At 43.8% G+C, this 18,280-nt stretch overlaps 1 protein-coding gene across 2 annotated transcripts; it reads right to left on the bottom strand.

The window, feature by feature from the left end:
- Positions 1 to 483: 483 nt before the first annotated feature.
- AQP4 (aquaporin 4) lies at positions 484 to 5,500 on the bottom strand. 2 transcript variants are annotated; one of them, XM_050891683.1, is made up of 4 exons: positions 5,093 to 5,488; positions 4,023 to 4,187; positions 3,555 to 3,635; positions 484 to 960 (listed from the first exon to the last, which is right to left on the bottom strand). In XM_050891683.1, exons 1-4 carry the CDS (start codon positions 5,471 to 5,473, stop codon positions 682 to 684), a joined length of 906 nt encoding a protein of 301 aa, XP_050747640.1. In that variant the 5' UTR covers positions 5,474 to 5,488; the 3' UTR covers positions 484 to 681. The 2 variants fall into 2 exon arrangements, with proteins under 2 accessions (XP_050747640.1, XP_050747641.1); XM_050891684.1 differs by lacking the exon at positions 3,555 to 3,635 and having other exon boundaries at positions 5,093 to 5,500.
- Positions 5,501 to 18,280: the final 12,780 nt, after the last annotated feature.

The following is an 18,280-nucleotide window of genomic DNA, read 5'->3' as shown; positions in this document are numbered from 1 at the left end:
TGAAGGTAATATATTTATACTGCAAATCACAAGTGAAATTTGATGGGTTGATAGAATTTTATTTATTTTTTAAACCTATTAAAGTATCATTTTTTCAGAGGTAGTTTGCAAGGCAATAGTGATGTACATGAGTGGAAACAATACTCCTTTGCTTGACTGTGGATAAAACTCTTAAATACTGTTGGTGCTGTCCCTGAACCTCACAGAGAACACTTAATGGATAAGATGTTCTAATCGGAGCTGACAACGGCCAATTAAGTGTCAGAAGAACAATCTGGTAAGTAGGTCTTCATGTCTATAGGCATTTCCTGATATGTCTTAACTGTCAATCTGAATGTTAAACATCTCTATCTTTATCTCACTATTGACTGATTTATTAGAAGAGAATGCTTTCATCTCTTTTTTTGATTTTGGGGTTGCTCCAGAAAGAAGAAAAGGAAAATACTAGGAAAAACTCTTAATTTGGAATAATAGATGGGGAATCCTAATTATAGCAAAGTCCTAATCTTCCAACTGAGCAGGCGTACGGTTTGGTGACACCACTACCATGCAGCTGCCCACACCATATCTTTTAAGAAATGGTAGATGCTCAGTCTAGAGGAGATCTGTTTCTTTAATAGGTGGAAGGATATCTGTGGACGTGCTAGCAGGCTGCTCTCTGCTTTCAGTGCTTCTTGCTAGTCATACAGAAGACAACACCTCACTGGATGGATCTCTTCCCTTCTTGTCCTCACCCCTGTCGATATCGATCACATGAACTATGCCAGGCTTCAGGATCAGGTCATCGGTCTCTACGTGGCTTCTGTTATCGTCCACCTCAATGTACTTCCCTTTGGACGGCTGGGTAGCCTTACTGAAGACATCTTTAAAACGGCGCTTGAGTTCAACATCTGGGCAATAGACGTACTCATAAAGAGCACCAGCAAGGACTGCTCCTATTATTGGTCCCACCCAATATACCTGCAAAAAGAGGCAGAAAAAAGACAGGCATTAAGCTCTAGAGCAAATAAAGAAGCCAGAGTCTCAGAGAAAAGTGTGTCACTACAGACTTCACCCAGACAAGTTTCTGCAAAACGCCCTGGCCCAACCGTTAAAACCAACTCTCCAGAAACGCATGGTCACATAGTTCCCCGGCTTTCATGAACCGGGATGAAATCTGCCATCATACCAGCTTATGAGGCAGAGAAGTGTAACTACCACAGGTTTCACAGATGGTGACCTGGAGCTCAGCAACTGACTGCTCTAAAATCACATATGAAGTTGGTCAAAAGGCAGTCTCTTAGGCAGTTAATGGCATTAGACCTAGGTAAATTTTTTTTTTTCTTTCTGCCTCCTCCCAGTCTCTCTCTCACATATATTTCACTCCCTTCAGAAATACTCCCTAGTCACCTTGAATCCAGTCATCTAAACCACCTTGCATCTGTGAGTGTGGCTCTTCCCTAAAAACTCCTCTCGTGCCAGCGTTTAGGGAATCACTTGGCAGTGGACTCCACGGAGCAAAGGAGAATAGGGACCTATGCTGCCATGTCAGTGAAGTACTTCCCCGATGCCTGAAAAATATTTCAGTCTACACGTCTGGTTACCAATGTTCTGGGGCAGACCAGCTGAGTGGCAGTGAAGCTATGGACACCTCCCATGGACAGACATGCAGGCATCCTCTCTGGCTGCCCTACCTACTCCTGTTAATAGAAAGCAGCTTTTTTCCCCTCTTTATGGGAGATTTAACTTATTTTTTTTAAACTTTGTCCAATAAGACGAAAGTACTGGTTCTTCATCATCCTTATTTGGATCAACCATAGCTATAACATTTCTTGAGACACAAAAGGCCACAGATCCTGGTGGAGTCATGTATGACTTGTCAAATACAGCTCTGTAGTCACATACAACATATAGTTGCTCTGACATAGCTTTGCTTTGCAGGGGTAAGATGATTGAGAAGCCCCATATCTTCAAAGAGAAATAGTTTTGTCGAGTTTTATTGATCCATCTCTTTCCAAGAGGCCTCCTCTAAATTTTCATCGCTCATTGCCAGCTGTAGACAACATATATGGACTGTTTGCAGGATGACACACAAAATAAACACCAATGTAGAAAACTGATTTTCTTTCTTCATTTTCACCCAAGGTGACAATGAACTTTTAAGGAAACAAAACCTTTCCTAGTGTATACACAAACAGTTCTAATACAGTATTTCAGACTCACATTTCCAAAATAATTCAAATTTGGCTTCTGATTCCACAGAATCCAACAGGCAGTCAGCTACCTGATTATCTAATTTGAATAAGCAAACACACAACTTTGTAGGGTACCTATCTATTTGAGCATGACATGCAGCAGTTCTGTAACATAAGTAGGTGCAGATGCCCACAGGCTTCTGTCAATGGCATGCCAATGTCACTGCTCTGGAGGAGGAGAAAAGGTCGTCTTTCCAAGTGACCAGGGCAGTAGCTAAGCTTCTCCTACAAGTTTCTCCATGGTATATTTCTTTATTGTTTATAGCTTTAGTTATAAATTACAGGCTCCCTCAGAGTATGGATAATTAATCTTGTGAAAAACTACAGCAGTTTTTCATATGAACAAGCCATTCACTGATAACTGGGTAAATCTGCCTCAATAGGATAACTCTTGGGAACAAAGTTACACATGGTATCGTGTTTGCAGAATTGGAGCCTTAGGGCCTGAAGACAATGCTATTTCTGTTATTAGCTGCAGTGGGAGCAATGTGGGCTTCATACTTTAAAAATCAAGAAAATCCTTATATGCACTGTAATATGCAGCTCTTACAGTTAGTATTGAAAGTGTCCCTAGAAGTGCTTTCACTGTCTATAATTAGGTGAGGCTGAGCTGCAATCCATCTCTCCCTTACAAAATGTGAATTGGTTTTTAATAAGTTTAATAGTGGGATGCTATAGAAAATGACCGCATCATTCGCAATCTGTTTATCAAGTTGTTTTTGGCGCAAACACTCCTAGTTAAGCTGACGCTTTCAAATTGAAGCAGGTAACATCTGGTCTGGTCTGCAAAGACCAGACTGCAATCCCTTCATCTCTCACTGCGGGCATTTGCCGAAGCAGGTTCTCCCCCGGGAACCAGATCACAGAAGGTCCCTGCTCTCATTTTATATGTCTGCCCCAGTTTGCTGCAGAACCAGGTGAAACGTGAAGCCGACAGAATTACTTCCATAACTTCTCACCAGCGTGACCGGGGGCTTTGCAATCTGCCTCGGAGGATTTTTCTTTCTAGCAGCTCAATTCTTTCAGTCTCGCTGGATTGCTCTTTTTGTTTTGAACTTGTTGTATGATTTCCTTTCTACACTACCTCCTACCTCCACAAAACGGCCCCTGAATAGCAAGACGCTATTCCAGTGCGCTGCATACTGCACCGCAGTCCTGGGCGAGGAGCATAATTATACCGAAGCTTGTGGCAGGTCAGTGCCTCTCTTCCTCAGTGATGGTCTCTATGGGATGTACTGGGATAGATAACTAAAAGCAAATGATGTATGAAAAATTCTGATAGCTGTCGCTATGGTGAAGGAAGCATGAAAGCAGAGTTACCCATTGGTTTTCCCATCTCCCCATGATGACAGCAGGTCCAAATGATCGAGCAGGGTTCATACTGGCACCAGTGTAATTGATCTAAAGCAGAGACAAAATGTTACCTGTTATTAAAGTCTTGAAGATAGTTATTCAGTTTCTGCTAGTCCTTGTACTACCGGGACACCTTGGTTTTGCATGGCTTCTAATCTTGACAGCAAGTATTGTCACTCTCCAGAGTCTTATCACAAAAGTAACAAAGTCATCGCATAAACAGGCAGAAAACCTCTGATGCAACACTCTACCCAAGGGGACCCTCCTGCTACTCCAAAGGGTTTTGGCGTGGATCCATAAAGAATATAGCAGCTATATAGCTATAGCAGCTATATAGCTATAGCAGCTATAAAGGCCACAGAAGTTTCCATTTACTTCTGAAGTAGTCATAAAGGGACAAGGGGTTTATATTTTAAAGAGAAGCCATTAACTTACAGCAAATAAATGTCCAATTGCAACAGAAAATCCAATTGCTAAAGCTACTGAACCAGTGACATCACTTCGTTTTGAATCACAGCTGGCAAAAATAGTAAAAACCAGCTGGAATGTAATTATCAGCTCCACCAGGAGTCCGTGGCCAGCAGAAAGATCCCCGTGTACCTGGAACAAGGGAAAGAAACACCGGAGATGAAACACAGGTGATTTTGTAAATCAGAAAGCCACCACATCATACACTAATTGTATTTCAATGAAAGCTATTTCTAAATGGTACACAGTGAAAGACGACAATGAAATTTAGAGGTACACGCTCCCCTCCTACCTTTTCTCCCTTTTTAAAATTTTTTTTATTTTGAGAGCCATGGAAAGTTACTGCTGGACTGAGAACAGAAGGCTTAACAGTAACATCCAACAAGAACTTCAAAGTTAGACTGCAGAAGTATAGTTTATTTTTACACAGGGATTTGCAAATGCTGCACTTCCCCTTCACCATTTTTTTCTTGGGAGCACTGTAATTTACTATTCAATTATAAATTCATTAATTAGCCCTGACTTAATTAATTTAAATTTCAATTAAAAATTAAGCAGTGTGCGGCTCAAGTGCATTTTTAATAAGTCCTGCAACAGGGCTAACTGATGGCATTCCTTATTAGTTTAGAACAAAGCTGAAATCTAAGCCACAATCTATTTCAAAAGTATGTCATTTTAAATTGATGTTTTTTCAATCCCCATTATAATGGCATAGAATTAATTTCCCCATCCCCAGCCCACATAAAAATGGCATTTCACGCATATATTATTTAAATTTTGTATGTAAATTAACATTACCTGCTGTCATCAGATTTGGGGAAGTTCTAGGAAAGAGAAGTTCTATAAAAAGAACAGCTATAGATATTACGCTGCATAAACCCATCCTAAGGAGAGCTTTAAGCCCTGTCTAGGTGTTGTAAATAAACCAGCAAGCTCTTAAAATCTCTACTTGAGCTCTCTTTATTCTGCGTGACGCTGATTACATTTTCTTCGGCTCTAAGCTAGTCTAGTTCAAGAACCAGAGGAGAAGTGATTACCGCAGTGACTCCCAGGCCTCCTACCACGCTTGGCGGTGTGACGAGGTAGAGGATGCCTGCGCCCACGATGGCTCCCAGGCACTGGGCAAGAATGTAGAAGACGGACTTGGCGAGGCTGATCTTCCTCGTGCAGACCATTGCCACGGTGACAGCAGGGTTAATGTGGCCTCCGCTGATGTGTCCAAAGCACTGCACCATGGTTGCAATGCTGAGTCCAAAGCAGAGGGAGATAAGGACCATGTCTACAGGCAGGGGCCTCTCTGCTCCACCCCAGTTGATCGTGGAGCCGAGACTGAGGAGGACAAAAATGAGCATGGCCAAAAATTCTGCCGAAACAGCTTTCCAGAAGGGCTGAGTCCAGACTCCTTTAAACGCCACCATGATGCTCTCACACTTACACAGACGTCCACACTTACTGAAAAGGAAAACAAAGCTTCATCAGAAGTCGCCAAATAAGCCTTATTGGGCTTAGGGGTGGATAGCATAGGGGGTTGCTATCCAGCAGACTTTGAAGAGAAGGTGGCAACGCTGAGTATCCTTGGGCCGGGACAACCACAGACACACACTGTCAGAGCAGACTGCCCTTAAAACATGACCAGTGTTTGAGTGTCTGCAGGACACAAGGTCATTAATCACCCCTTCCGATAAGTCTGTCTGTATAGCTTCAGTTCACAAAAAGCAACCTCTGTATTTTTTTAAGTAAGTGAGTATGAAAATAAGTGTATTCTTCTACACTAGCTGACCTCTGCCTGACTTAGAGTCTGTAAAGCCCTACCTCTTCCAGTGGCCTGTTGACCATCATCCTCATTAAATCAGTGGGTATCCTCTTTTTCTAAGCAAATCTGTACTTTTCACAAAGCAGGTATGATAATTCAGTAAAAAGCAGTATCTTAGTCAAACCCTAATGGTTTTGACAACAGTGTAGTGTTGGGAAGTTGCCCTGGGAACTGTAAGAGAAAGTCTATTTGTTTGAACACTCACACAAACCAATATTTCAATTTATATTTATGCAAAGAGCAGTTTCTTCACTGTGGACATAGGGTAAAAATTGAATTCAGCCAGGAGAATAGATGCAATCCTAAATTCTGACCTTTACATCAATCATGCAATCAATAAAGTGCTTCCTTTTGGGCTAAGGGTGCCAAGTAAGCTGTGGAATAGAGCAGCATTTTCTGTATGTGTGGTGTGTAGAACTCTGTGTGGCAAAGAAAGAAGTGTCTTGATTTTTCCGCTCTGTCTGGAGACACTATTTATTAGTCTACATTGCCTTCCTGATGAGCTACAATTTTGCTAGATGTTCAGATACCTATGAAAGTGGGTCACCAAAGAAAAAGTTATTTGTGGTATTAATAAATTAGGAGAATAAGCCAAAAGGGAAGCATTTTAATGAGTTTCTAAGGAATGCTAACAAGATTCTTCTCTAAAAACAAAAGCACAAAACCTCCAACCCCTCCAAAAAGCAGAAAACAAAGGAAGGAATATTCAGCTGCTACTTTTGGGAACAGAATTTCAAGTGGAAGATGGATAAATTTATGCTCAGTTATCTAAAGTAACTGAGCTACAATGCATATTTAATACCACTTACATCAGAAAGAAGCATAAAAAGGCATGTCTGGCCTTTTCAAGTTCTTGCAAGAGGAATGGCCCATGAATTTCTTAACAGTTGCAGAGAGTTAGGGAAAGGCAATTTAATCCTGCGACTGGAGCAAATAATTTGTTTCCCTGTCTCATTTCTTATGCTAATTTACTGTGTATTTTGGATAGGTCATTTGAACTCTATCTCAGTTGTCTAGACTCTCAGATGAGAACATGAATCTCATCTTATCTCCTGCAAATGGCTGTTGTAAAGTGCTTGAGAAGTGAGCTGAGGGACTTGAGCGGGACCTGCTCTGCTAGAGAAGAACGGAAGCCAGAACCTCAAAAGAGAAAAAAAGTCACTCCCAAAATCTTCTGATTTTGGGTCAAACCCGAGACAAGCTGAAAGCTGTTTTTGTAAGATCTCACATTAACAGCCAGTTAATGACCAACTATCTAGACTAGACTTTTTGTTCAAAATGGCTCCAAAATCATCGCCTCCCCCAGTGCAAAAGCTCACAGGTATTTGGTCGTCCTTACCTTTGAACCCTATGTCCAGATTCTCACTGAAACCTAAAGGCTCACTAACAATTTAATTTCATGGCCTGAGTAAGACATAGGTGCTATATCCATACTGAGAAGAGCTCATTTTCCCAGGGCATGTCCCAGGTGAACATTTCATATAGGGATGATGCATATCCTGAAGTCCATGGCAAAGAAACCTGGACACACAGACAAGGGAAGTGGCACTCATCTACCCTTTCACCCCCAACTCAGTTGGGATGCAACCTGGGTTTCCCTGCGCTTTTGCTTGCACTTCTTTTTGCTAAGCAAAACTCAAGCCCTGGTGTTATATTCCAGACTTCTGCAAAATTTCCAACCACCAAGAACACTATGGGGGAATGCAGGTTTCTGGAGCATGGGAGAGAGGGGTACAGTGACTCCTGACTTCTTTGTCCGAGCGTGCCTGACCATTTCTTTCTGTACGCCGAGAATAATGAGATCTACCAATTAACTACATCCCTTCATCCTGTAGAAGTGGACAAAAAAGGGTGTTTGTATTGGGTATTAAAACCATGCAGTTAGCTTCCTTCTAGTTGCGGAACATCTTGGAAGAACACATTAAGAGTGAGTGTGTGTGCACGTGCACGCATGTGTGCAAGAGAGAGACAGGGATGATCCGGAAGATCACACCTTCTACTGAACTGCTGATGGGCCTGTCTAGAAGGAGGCTACCACTTAGGAAGGGCAGATCTCATACTGCTTCTCCACCTGAGACCACGTCCAATCAATTCAGTCAGTATTATTTACAGCCCCGAAAACGCAAGAATGCTGCATGCAAGCCAAAAGCATAACTCAAACACAGAAGCTTGCTCATCAACATAAAGTTTCTGTTCTTCTAAAACAGCATGCTACATGGAAAAAAATCAAAATGGTAGAACTACACTGTCAGCCTTACTTCGATAGTCAATGATCTAAACATCTATTTTAATGCACACATTTTTCTGAAGCAGTCTGTTTTTCTATGATTTCAACACCCAGCAAAATGCCCAGCTGTCATGGCCAAATTTTTATTTCAAATCGCACACCTTTCTTCCCCATAGCGAAAACCCCTACAAATGTTAATAAAAGCTAAATACTGTGTTTGAGCCCTGAGTCCAGGTTTTCACTTAAATCCAAAGGCTATCAGCAACTTAGAAATCAACACCATCTCCAACATCCACTATTTTTTCAGCATGCAGTTAATTTAAAGGCTTGAGATGAGACAGTGGTGGCTGTGCCAGGTCTGAAACCAAAATGGGACTTTCCAGCAGCTAAGATTTGCCATCAAAGTTGCAAAACAATTTTTTGGAGTAGTTGTTGTTCATGGTTGCCTTAGATAAATACAAAATACAACAGAAAAACGGAAAGACATTTTGATGTTATGGTCACATTAATTTTGTGTGTGGCCACACTGAAATTCTCTGGTCTGGACTACAAGATTACACAGTGGACTGTGTCCGATTGATAGGATGCAAGGTGCGTTTTTACAGGTCACGTTGCCATCAGGGCTGCAGGCATGATTATGGCTTCAAAGCCGCAACAATATAAATAATAACAAATGCTTCAGTACAAAAGTCAAATGGTATTTTTAAAATTCTTCCTTTTCTAACTAACACGATTTCAAGGAGCAGAGCAAACAGCCTGGACGTGGGCTAGCAGCCAGCCGCTCCACACGACACCACTGTCGCACAGAAGTTTTGTGCGTGCGGCAGCTATTTACAGTGGCATCTCTGCAACAAACTCGCATACTCCCCGACCTGTGCTGGCACAGCCGGCTGTAGCTCAAATGGACATTAGGCACCCGCTTGCCAACTTGGGGGAGGAGGGGGACAGGCTACTGTTGCAAAACAAACGCACTATCGCAGGGCTTGCTTATAACCATTTCGCCTCATTTTCCAATATGATGTTGAATGAGCGGCTGACACGGATATCTACAGGAAGCGGGAACGAGAGGCTTGGGAGCCCAGTACCGCAGCTTTTTGGCTGTGCGGGAGCTGGGCTTTCTGCACACACATCTCTCCGTCGCAGGACCACAAGTGGCAAACAAAACAAGGGTTTAGGGTGCGGAAAAGGAGGGGGGGGTTTGCAACCCTCTGCCCCCTTTCGCACCTTCAGTGTTAAAACCCAAGGACGACCGAAAGGCTCCGTTAATGCCTTCGGGGAGGGAGAACGCTGGGGCTGCCCGGTGCCCTGGAAGCTATCCCTCGGTGCAAAAAGCCGGGGAAAGGCAGCTCACAGCACCCCGAGCCCCACCTCCGGCGCAGCGAGTGCGACCCGGCTGCGCACTCCTCCCGGGGCCGGACAACTAGGGGGATCCCCGCGGGCGCGGAGAAGGGGCGCCCCTCCCGCACCCCCCCCCCCCTTCCCGAAGCTTTCCCATAAAGTCATCTTCTGTTTGGGTGGGCCGCCCCCCCCCCCCCCCCCCCGCCGCCTCCCTCCCTTCCCTCCCTCCGCGCCCCGCGGAGGGCCGCGCACTCACCCGCGGCGCGGCGCGGCCGCTCCGTCGCTCATGCCTCCCCGGCGGGCGCGGAGCCGCGGCAGCGCGGGGGCGGGTGAGCGGCGCTGGCCGGGGTGGGCGCGGGGCGCGGGGCGGGGGGGCGGCACGGCCCGCAGGCAGGCGGCCGCCCGGCGCCGCCCCGCCAGCCGCGCTCCCCCTACCTGGCTGCTCCGTGCGGGCGACGGGGAGTCGAGGAGCTGCCGCCGGGGCAGCGGCCGCGGGCCGTTTGCGATCATGTGAACATGCAGATCAATTCGGGGGGGGGGTCGCGGCCGCTCGTTAAAAGAGGCAGCCGGGGCCGAGGCGAGCCCGCTGTGCTTCTGCAGCGCCGGCTGCCCGGCATGGGGAAGGACTCGAAGGTTTCTCGGTTTCTTCTCTGCCACGCGCGGTATCGAAGGGGGAAAAAAGTCTGAGCAACTCTGCAGCCAGGGAGCTTTGTCCAGCTAAAAGGCCTGTTGGTGCCTCAGCAGAGCTCTGCTGGTTACAAAAGAGGCAAAGTGGTTTTATTTGTTGGAAGTTGCTAAATTCGACAAGGTTTTGCCTAGTGGCAAATGGAGGCCACTGAAAAGAAGTGTTGAAATTAGACCATGATGCTGTTGAGGCAATTCAGATGGTCCCCGCTTTGAGAAGAACCCAAGGACTCTAGAGCATGAAAACAATCCGATGAAAAAACAGCCCTTCACCTAACAGGAGAAAACCAAAGTTGCCTAAGTTTCCAGGCACAATTATTTCATTAGAGAATGCATAGAAACTGTCGCTTGAAGAAGACAGGGCTGAAAATGGAACAAAGTATCTAGAAAATCCTTTTTTTCCAGTGGCTTAGACCTTTGCATGCAGTAAAAGAATCTGTGCATAAGTTATATAGAAAACATTTTAAGGGACATGTTCAAGTGTTAAACGAGGTTAAAATAGCATGCACAGAGAAACTACATCTACTGCCATGCAGCAACAGAGTAAGAATCAAAGTTTGGCATGATGATCAGCCAGCCTGTACAGGACACACTGTACCAGATAATCCTCCTGACCATTAGAAAACAGTGCAAGATCTGAAGAACTACTTCGGGCATGGAAACCATGGACAGAAAGTCCTCTCTTAGCTTCTGCTAGGAGGTTGTAGGTAATAATTTACACCAGTGAAAGCAAGTATAATGTATAACACTATCAATTCAGGATGCCCTGGACAAATTTGTAGACACAGCAATAAAAAAAGTCATGCGCATGAGTTAAATACTTACCAATCACAGTTTATGATAAATGCAGGTGATCATAAAGTACAAATGTAGGTGTTTCTCTCACGTTTGCCTGCTCTTCCCCTAAAGCCATGTCATAAAGGATACCAAGAGACATTCACAATTTTATGGCAAAAGAAAAACAGCTGGCTGGATGTTTGCCTTTCTTGTTTTCAAGCTTCGCTTCATTTGCTTATGTCTTGATCTTAGTCAAGAGGGTGTACAGCCATCAGTACACAGCTCTGCTCTTTCATTTGGTGCATTTGGTTTTTCAATCTATGCCCTTCACAACCTGCTACAGCGATTCCAGAAGCTTCAAGTCCTAACATTGCATTACTGACACAAAAGCCCATCGTATACTTCATATACTCACAGACCAACTTTTTCTGTCAAGGCTGCAGGAGGAGTTCCTCACAGTGAAGGGATTTCAGTTAGGCTGTTCCTCTGCATAAGGCTTTTTTACCCCTATTCACTTTCCCCCCTCTGCCAGGAACTACTGTACAAAAAGCTCCTGTTTCCAACACCTGTGGCTTCCCTTGATGTGGCTTGAATGTGCCACATCTTTTCCCACCTGCATTTGGCAAAGTCACTATCTGATTATTTCAGCCTTTTATGCCACGGCTACTTCTGTCATACAAATCCTTTCCTCTGTTGTTCCAAAAACTACAAAATGCACCCATACAAACCTCAAATTTCTTTCCAGTTTTGGAGCTGGCTGTTTCAAATCAGGGCTGAGTTTGCTTTCATAGCTTTGCCCTGACAACACACTTGTTCTTTGGCACCTTGCGGACTCTGCTCCTGCGGCCCGTTTGTTTGTTCACAAACAAAATTCACTTAGCAAAACCAATAATTGCTTTTCCTTTTCTTGCAGATAGCATATATCTGCTCTTTTTGATCTGCAGAGCAGATCACTGCCACATGGAGAAGCCAGAACATTAATAGCTTCTGTCACTGCTACCATTCTTATTGTGATAGATCTTCTGGAGGATTAGACAAAGGTTGTGGCCACATAAACAGAGAAAGGCAATGCTTCGGGCACAAACCTGGAGCAAACTGCACTGTGCCGGCTCTGATCAAACAAACAGACTATGTTCTGTTGAAAGCACAGAAGGCAAGGAAGACATCCCTTGAGATGGCACTGAAAACCAGAGGAAAGCTGCCCCAGTTTGTCCAGCGATAAATTTATCAGTGTTGGGAGTTGGGACCACGTAGGTTCTTTTTTTTTTTTTTTGCTTATATATTTTCATCTTTATAAAACCTGGGTTAACTCATTTTGGACTTCTGCCCAAGGATGAAATGTCCCTCCTGCTGCTGTGCTCCACACAGTTAAGGAAATAACTTACAAAAGAATATACATGAAAAATTTAAAAATGGTGTTAAAGCTCAATCCATGTCTGAGGGGGGGAAATGTGCAGTGGAATCTCGCTGTGCCTCTGCTTCTCCTTCACTGAACATTAAATCTGAGTTTCTACAGTCATTTTCAGGGCATCATGAATTAAAGATCTCCATAGGAACGTAAGCCATGGTGAGAAGGTGCTGCAACACGTAAGACACATCCCCATTCTGAACAAGGACTTCCCAGACAGCTGAAGCGTGCTGGATCTGGGATTTCGTTTTGGTCTGTTATGGAGGAGAGGGCACACTGCCAAAGTTGGAGAGGAATGTGCAAACAGCTAATTCCAGCTAAAACAATATGAGGGAGAGAGGCAGAAAAACTCCCAGCCCTAGATTCTGTCACCTCACTGAATAGCAGTGTGGGAAGAGTCCCTTCGCTCCTATGGCGAGTCTCATGGATATCCATCCTGGGCAACTCTGTCAGACCGTGGGGTTCGTCAGACAAGACTGAAGCAGAGAAAAGAAAGACCAAAATCCAAAAAAAGGACATAATTTAGAAGCACTGTGTGTTTTCTCAGTGCCTTAGTCCTTTTCCACTTGTACCCAGCAGATCTGGACTGTTCTCCCTTATGTTGCTGTTGTTAAGCTCCTCAGCTCGCTTGGCTCCTCTCTCAGCACCGCTTCAGGCTTTCAGTTTCCAAAAGCAATGAGGCTTACATGCATGTGCTCTCTCTCTTCCCTTCTCTTTCTCTGCGTGTTCCTGCCCTTTCCAACAGATCTTGAACCCACCAGCCAGTTTCAGTTGCAGCTGGTGGAGGATCAGAAATCCCAAAACTGTTTAGGCTCCTGCCAGCCCCATGAGCGTGAGTGGCTGCAGGTAACCACAGCAAAAGGGATGCTTGCTGCTGCTGGCAGGAGAGGCTCCAGGAGGATTTTCAGAAGTGCCTGAGTGATGGAGGGATTTAGCTCCTGTTTTCAAAGTGGTGGAGACTCCTAGGAAACTAAATTCCTTTGACCTTCCTTTGCTGCTGTTGGCAAGAGCGTTTGAGAGCAGGCTGTAAGCCTTTCAGAAACCATTGCCGCTTGCAGAAACTCTCAGACTTTCTTTTCTGACTGACTGAAAGTTTCAATTCTGTTGCCACTAATAAATCCCTCTCCCCTCACCAATTTATGTTTTATAAGTTTGGGTTAACCTTTGTCTACTAAAAGGATCTTACATAAAACACCGCTTATTGAAATGTGATCTTTGCACATTTCTGAAGTTTTAATTTTCCTGCGGTGTAATCTTGTTACTTAGGTCATTCCATTTTGTCACGCCCTGGTATCAGTCTGGTCCAGGTTTGGCTGCAGGGCTATGTTCTCCTGACATTTAGAGCAAGAATTCCCTGGGAAATCAGTCAAGAGATTTGACATTGCCGCTGGCCAAGCTCCAGTGGGTTTAGTTTTACTCTCCTTCTCTATTTATTGTGGAATCTGTCTGTCCACAAGCTGCACATTCAGTTCCGTGCTAGAGAAGGAGAACTGAAAGGGACAAAATGGCCATTCATTTGGGGGATTCATTCAGGCTTTTCAGAAAGGTTTTACAAGAAGCTGTGCACTTAGATGACTACTGAGCTTCCTTAGCCCTGCTCTGTTGCCTCCCTCACGAGACAATTTGGATTGACTGCTTTTTCTTTGCTCTCTCCCCCCACCTCAATAGGCAGCAATTACAGTTGGAAAAGCAAAATTAAGATCTAGGTGGTATAGGAACCACCCGGAGGCTTTTCATCTTTAGAAACAGTTTAATCTCAACATGGCATGGACAGGCCCTTTGCTGGGAATATGGGGAAAAAAAAGTCCTTTTTCTCCCCTCCTGCCACTAACTGCCGCAATTCCTATTGCAAAAAGCTGCCTCAGTGGCAGAGGCAGCCAGGATTTGATGAACTGGAGGGGGGGAGCCGGAAAGCAGCCCTGGATGCTCATGGGGGGTACAGGAGAGTCAGGGGAAGAATCCCAGGTCAACTGGAAAGTGGGGAGAGAAGTAGCTGTCTTGTGGAGGGGGGCAATGACATACCGCAGCACAGGGCAGGGTGCAGGAGGGTCTGCATGTGCCAGGAGGAAAAAACAGCCCGACACGCTGGTGGCCTGTGCGCTGAGGGTTGTGTAGTCTTAGCCAGTGGGGCCAAAGAGATTTGTTTAACTTTGCTAGGTGAGACACTGAAATGCGGCTAAGCGCTCACAGATTTTGTCAGCCACAGAAAATGTAGTACAGCACCTCGTATATACCACTGTTGTATGCTCTTTAACATCCAGCCATGCTTTCCTGACTGATCTGAGTCGCTCTCCCTTACAGTCCTGCTGCTGTTCCTAAGCTCCTCATCTCCAAATGCTGAGCCTCTTCCCACAGCACCGCTTCAGGCCTTCAGTTTCCTACAGAAATGAAGCTTAGTCAAAGAATCGTGGAGTTTAAGACTAGCTGGCAACAAAACATTTTGTAGTTAACTTTATGTATCATAGACCATTACACTTTACCTCATGACACATTTCATGAGTTCAATAACTTATATTTGATTGAATGTATTTTACAAAAAGCATCTTTGCTTGATTTGAAAACTCTTGGGATAGAAAATCCATTCATTCCCTTGGTAGCTTATTCCCAAAACTAATTTTTATCACCAAAAATGGTCTTTGTCTCTAAACTGAGTTTGTATGAATTCATCTGCCATATAGTGGTTCTTATTATGCTGTTCTTTCCCAGATAAAAAAGCCTCTTGTACTTCTACTGTCTTCCCATGAGGATACTTACATAATGTGAGCAAGTCATCTCTTCATCATCCTTTTGATAAGCTAAGCAGACTGAGCTCTCGAAGTCTCTCACTCTAAAGAAATTTCTCTAATGTTTTTTTTCAGCTCTTGTTTGTGCCTTCACCACTTTTTCAACATGCTTTTTAAAATGCATTTTTAATGTTGGACTCCCAGCAGGCGTATTCTGAAGTAAAAGCATTTCTTGTAGTACACCTAGGAATTGAATTAGGCCTTCTTACCACGGCATCGCATTGAGGAAGCATTCCTCCTCGCTTTTCCACAACAACCCCTCAGTCCTTCTCGGGATACAGACCTCATTCTGTAGGTAAGTCTTGTTTCACGCCGAGACATGAAATTTTGCAGACATTCTGTCTGACAGGGATCACGCTAGAGAACAATCCAGTCTTCTGTGTTTGGCCATCCTTTTCTAGAGCTACTAATTTAAGTCATGTTCAAACTATACTGGCAGTGATTCTATATTTACTTCCAGATTTACTTACTGAGGAAAACACTGAAGCACATGAGGCCTCACAGCGATCCCTTCAGATGCCTGCCAACTGCTGCCATTACTACTCCATTAACTACTTTCAGAGATCTGTCAGCCAGGTCTGAATCCCTTTACCGCTCCATGGCCAACGTACGGTGGTAATGCTTTAAACAAATGTCACTTGGTATTGTGGTAGAGCTTCTAGAAACACTTAAACGCATTGCTCTGTGCTGCTACCTCTGTCAGCCAATGTGTAATTTTAAAAATTAAATCTGTCCTGTGTTGTTGTTGATTTTGGGTTTTTTTGGCAGGGCTGAGGCTCAGTGGCATAGTGTATTTGATGTGTGGCCCAATGCTAGGAATTTGTTCTTTGTCCAAGCCATCTGCTGTATGTAATATAATGATAATATATATAATACATATATAGCTTCATAGCCATAGGATTTATACACCGAGTGGAAATGTATGCCATGAATGGGCTTATGCAGCATGTTCTGAGAAAGACAGTTTTGCTTCAGATCATTCAGGCTACCTTTATAGATTACAATAGTAACTGTCTTAACACTATGTATTTTGCAGGGTTTTTCTTCCCTCTCAACATTAATGCCTTCTAAAAGCTAAAACCTCAGGCCACAGAAGTGAAGATGTTGATCTTTCTTTCTATGCAAAGGTTCATCTTTCATTGAACTAACTGAAAAGCAGGGTCTGACTATGAATATTTACAAGTTCAAGCTCTTTTGTCCATAAGCTTCTAAAGAAAATCTGACAGCATGGGTTTTTTTTAAATCCTTTGTAGAACATTAGTTCATTTCTGACAGGTTTCCATGTTTACAGCTTGAAAAAAAATTAGATGAAGCCTAATAACTTGTGATAAAGCTGCTATATTTTTACTGGACTAGGAGAACGGTTTTAAACTCAGAAATGGCAATTGGAGTTATTCAGTCTCTTTTACGGCAGAAGCTGTACTGCTTTGGAGATTCTTCTGTTGGCTCAATTGTCAACAAAGATAATAGAGATTAATACAAAGAAACAAACACTTCTTGCTGCCATCTTCAGTTTTACTGATACCAGCTTATAGCCACTGCATGGATGGATGGGGAGTTGGTTGGTGAACATACGAGAACTGATCAGTTAACAATGTTTTGTCTTCAGCTACTGAGCTCCAGCGAACGTGCTCTGGGAGCACATGCAGCCACGTGCAGTCTTTTGAGGCCCATAGCTCTAGTCCAGTATTCGCACGCATTGGCACCCCACAGGGATGGAGGGTGAGTGGCGGATGCAATCCGTAAGGACTGGATGAAATCAAGCACAGGGCCAGAGGGCTCTCCTACTTTATGCTACTTTCACATCTCGTGTTTCTTTCTAAGCAACGTTTTCTAATCTAACCTCCACGACTGCCTTCTATGGGCACTTATAGATTGGCAAGCTGCTCTTTTGCAAAGCCAGCTGAGGGAAAAAAAGCTGCGAGCTGTATGAATAATTGAAAACAATACCAGAAGACATTTATTCCAGAAGACTTTGGGGATAATAAATATTTTTTTGGCTTGTTTGCAGACTTATCTTATTAATACAGAGCAACTAGTCTGAGACCATTCTTCATGGCTTACCTCTTTAGACTCATCAGTCTTCTCTTTTCCTGCATCCATGCTTTGGATACTGTAGATAGTCCTGCTATAAGTTGCTGTTTACAGTGGATTTCATGAGTTTCGTGGAGAGAACTATTTTTGTGAAGACAGATATTGTATTAAATTAGTGTTTAAAAAGGAGACAGATATGGCTAATCATACCTCTTCAAGGATACAAACAAAAAAAGTCTGATCCCTGTTAAAAATAGAGCTACCTTTATAAGAATGCACGCAAAGAAAGGGAAATTTCTGAGGGGTTTATGGTTTCACATGTCCCCTTTTGTGTATGCTAAACATCTACAATACCCATCTGATTTTCAGTTTCACCCTGCATACTTGACTGACATGAGCACATTTTTCTTACCAGCAGTGCGGCAGAACCAACATGCCAGCGAAAGGGATTCTTTTCAGCTAAATGCCTCACCAGCACCGTTATCAGTGAGGCTCCTGCTGTGGCATGGCGGGTCCTCGGGGTGTGAGAGGGGGCAGAAAACCACACCCAGCCTGGTCCTCAGTGTTGCAGGGTGGAGTCTGCAGAATGGGCTCTTTGAAAATGATTTTTGACTTCTAAACTGAACCTATTTGGTACGAAAGGCACAGAAGGGCACTTCCACGCAGTCTCACAATGCAATTTTTGCTGTCCAATGTCAGAAACTTGTAATTCATCCTTAAAAGGTCACCCTGATCCCAACTGCATTGCCTCAAAGAGCTGACACTGTACCTGAGAAAATGTAGATATTTCCAAGTTTCCAAAACCATTAAGAGGTATAAAATGCATATAAAGTCCTAGTAGCCTCCAGCCAAGAAAGTGCTTTTCTCTCTTCTCTTCTCTTCTCTTCTCTTCTCTTCTCTTCTCTTCTCTTCTCTTCTCTCTTCTTCTCTTCTCTTCTCTTCTCTTCTCTTCTCTTCTCTTCTCTTCTCTTCTCTTCTCTTCTCTTCTCTTCTCTTCTCTTCTCTCTTCTCTTCTCTTCTCTTCTCTTCTCTTCTCTTCTCTTCTCTTCTCTTCTCTCTTCTCTCTTCTCTCTTCTCTTGTCTTTTCTTTTTTCTCTTTTCTCTTTTCTCTTTTTTTCCTTTTTTTCTTTCCTTTCCTTTCCTTTCCTTTCCTTTTCCTTT

The sequence above is a fragment of the Gymnogyps californianus genome, chromosome 2, assembly GCF_018139145.2.
Source record: "Gymnogyps californianus isolate 813 chromosome 2, ASM1813914v2, whole genome shotgun sequence".
Taxonomy (NCBI): domain Eukaryota; kingdom Metazoa; phylum Chordata; class Aves; order Accipitriformes; family Cathartidae; genus Gymnogyps; species Gymnogyps californianus.
This window is presented reverse-complemented; position numbering and strand designations above follow the sequence as displayed.

Bases quoted from the DNA above. Each gene is read 5' to 3' on its own strand.
- AQP4 (XM_050891683.1), bottom strand. From the start codon at position 5,473: ATGGTGGCGTTTAAAGGAGTCTGGACTCAGCCCTTCTGGAAAGCTGTT. The intron at 4,188-5,092 runs GTAATCACTTCT...CCCTTGTTCCAG, and splicing joins GAGGCCTGGGAGTCACTGCG to GTACACGGGGATCTTTCTGC. The intron at 961-3,554 runs GTAACTCTGCTT...CTCTTTTTGCAG, and splicing joins GGAGATGGGAAAACCAATGG to GTATATTGGGTGGGACCAAT.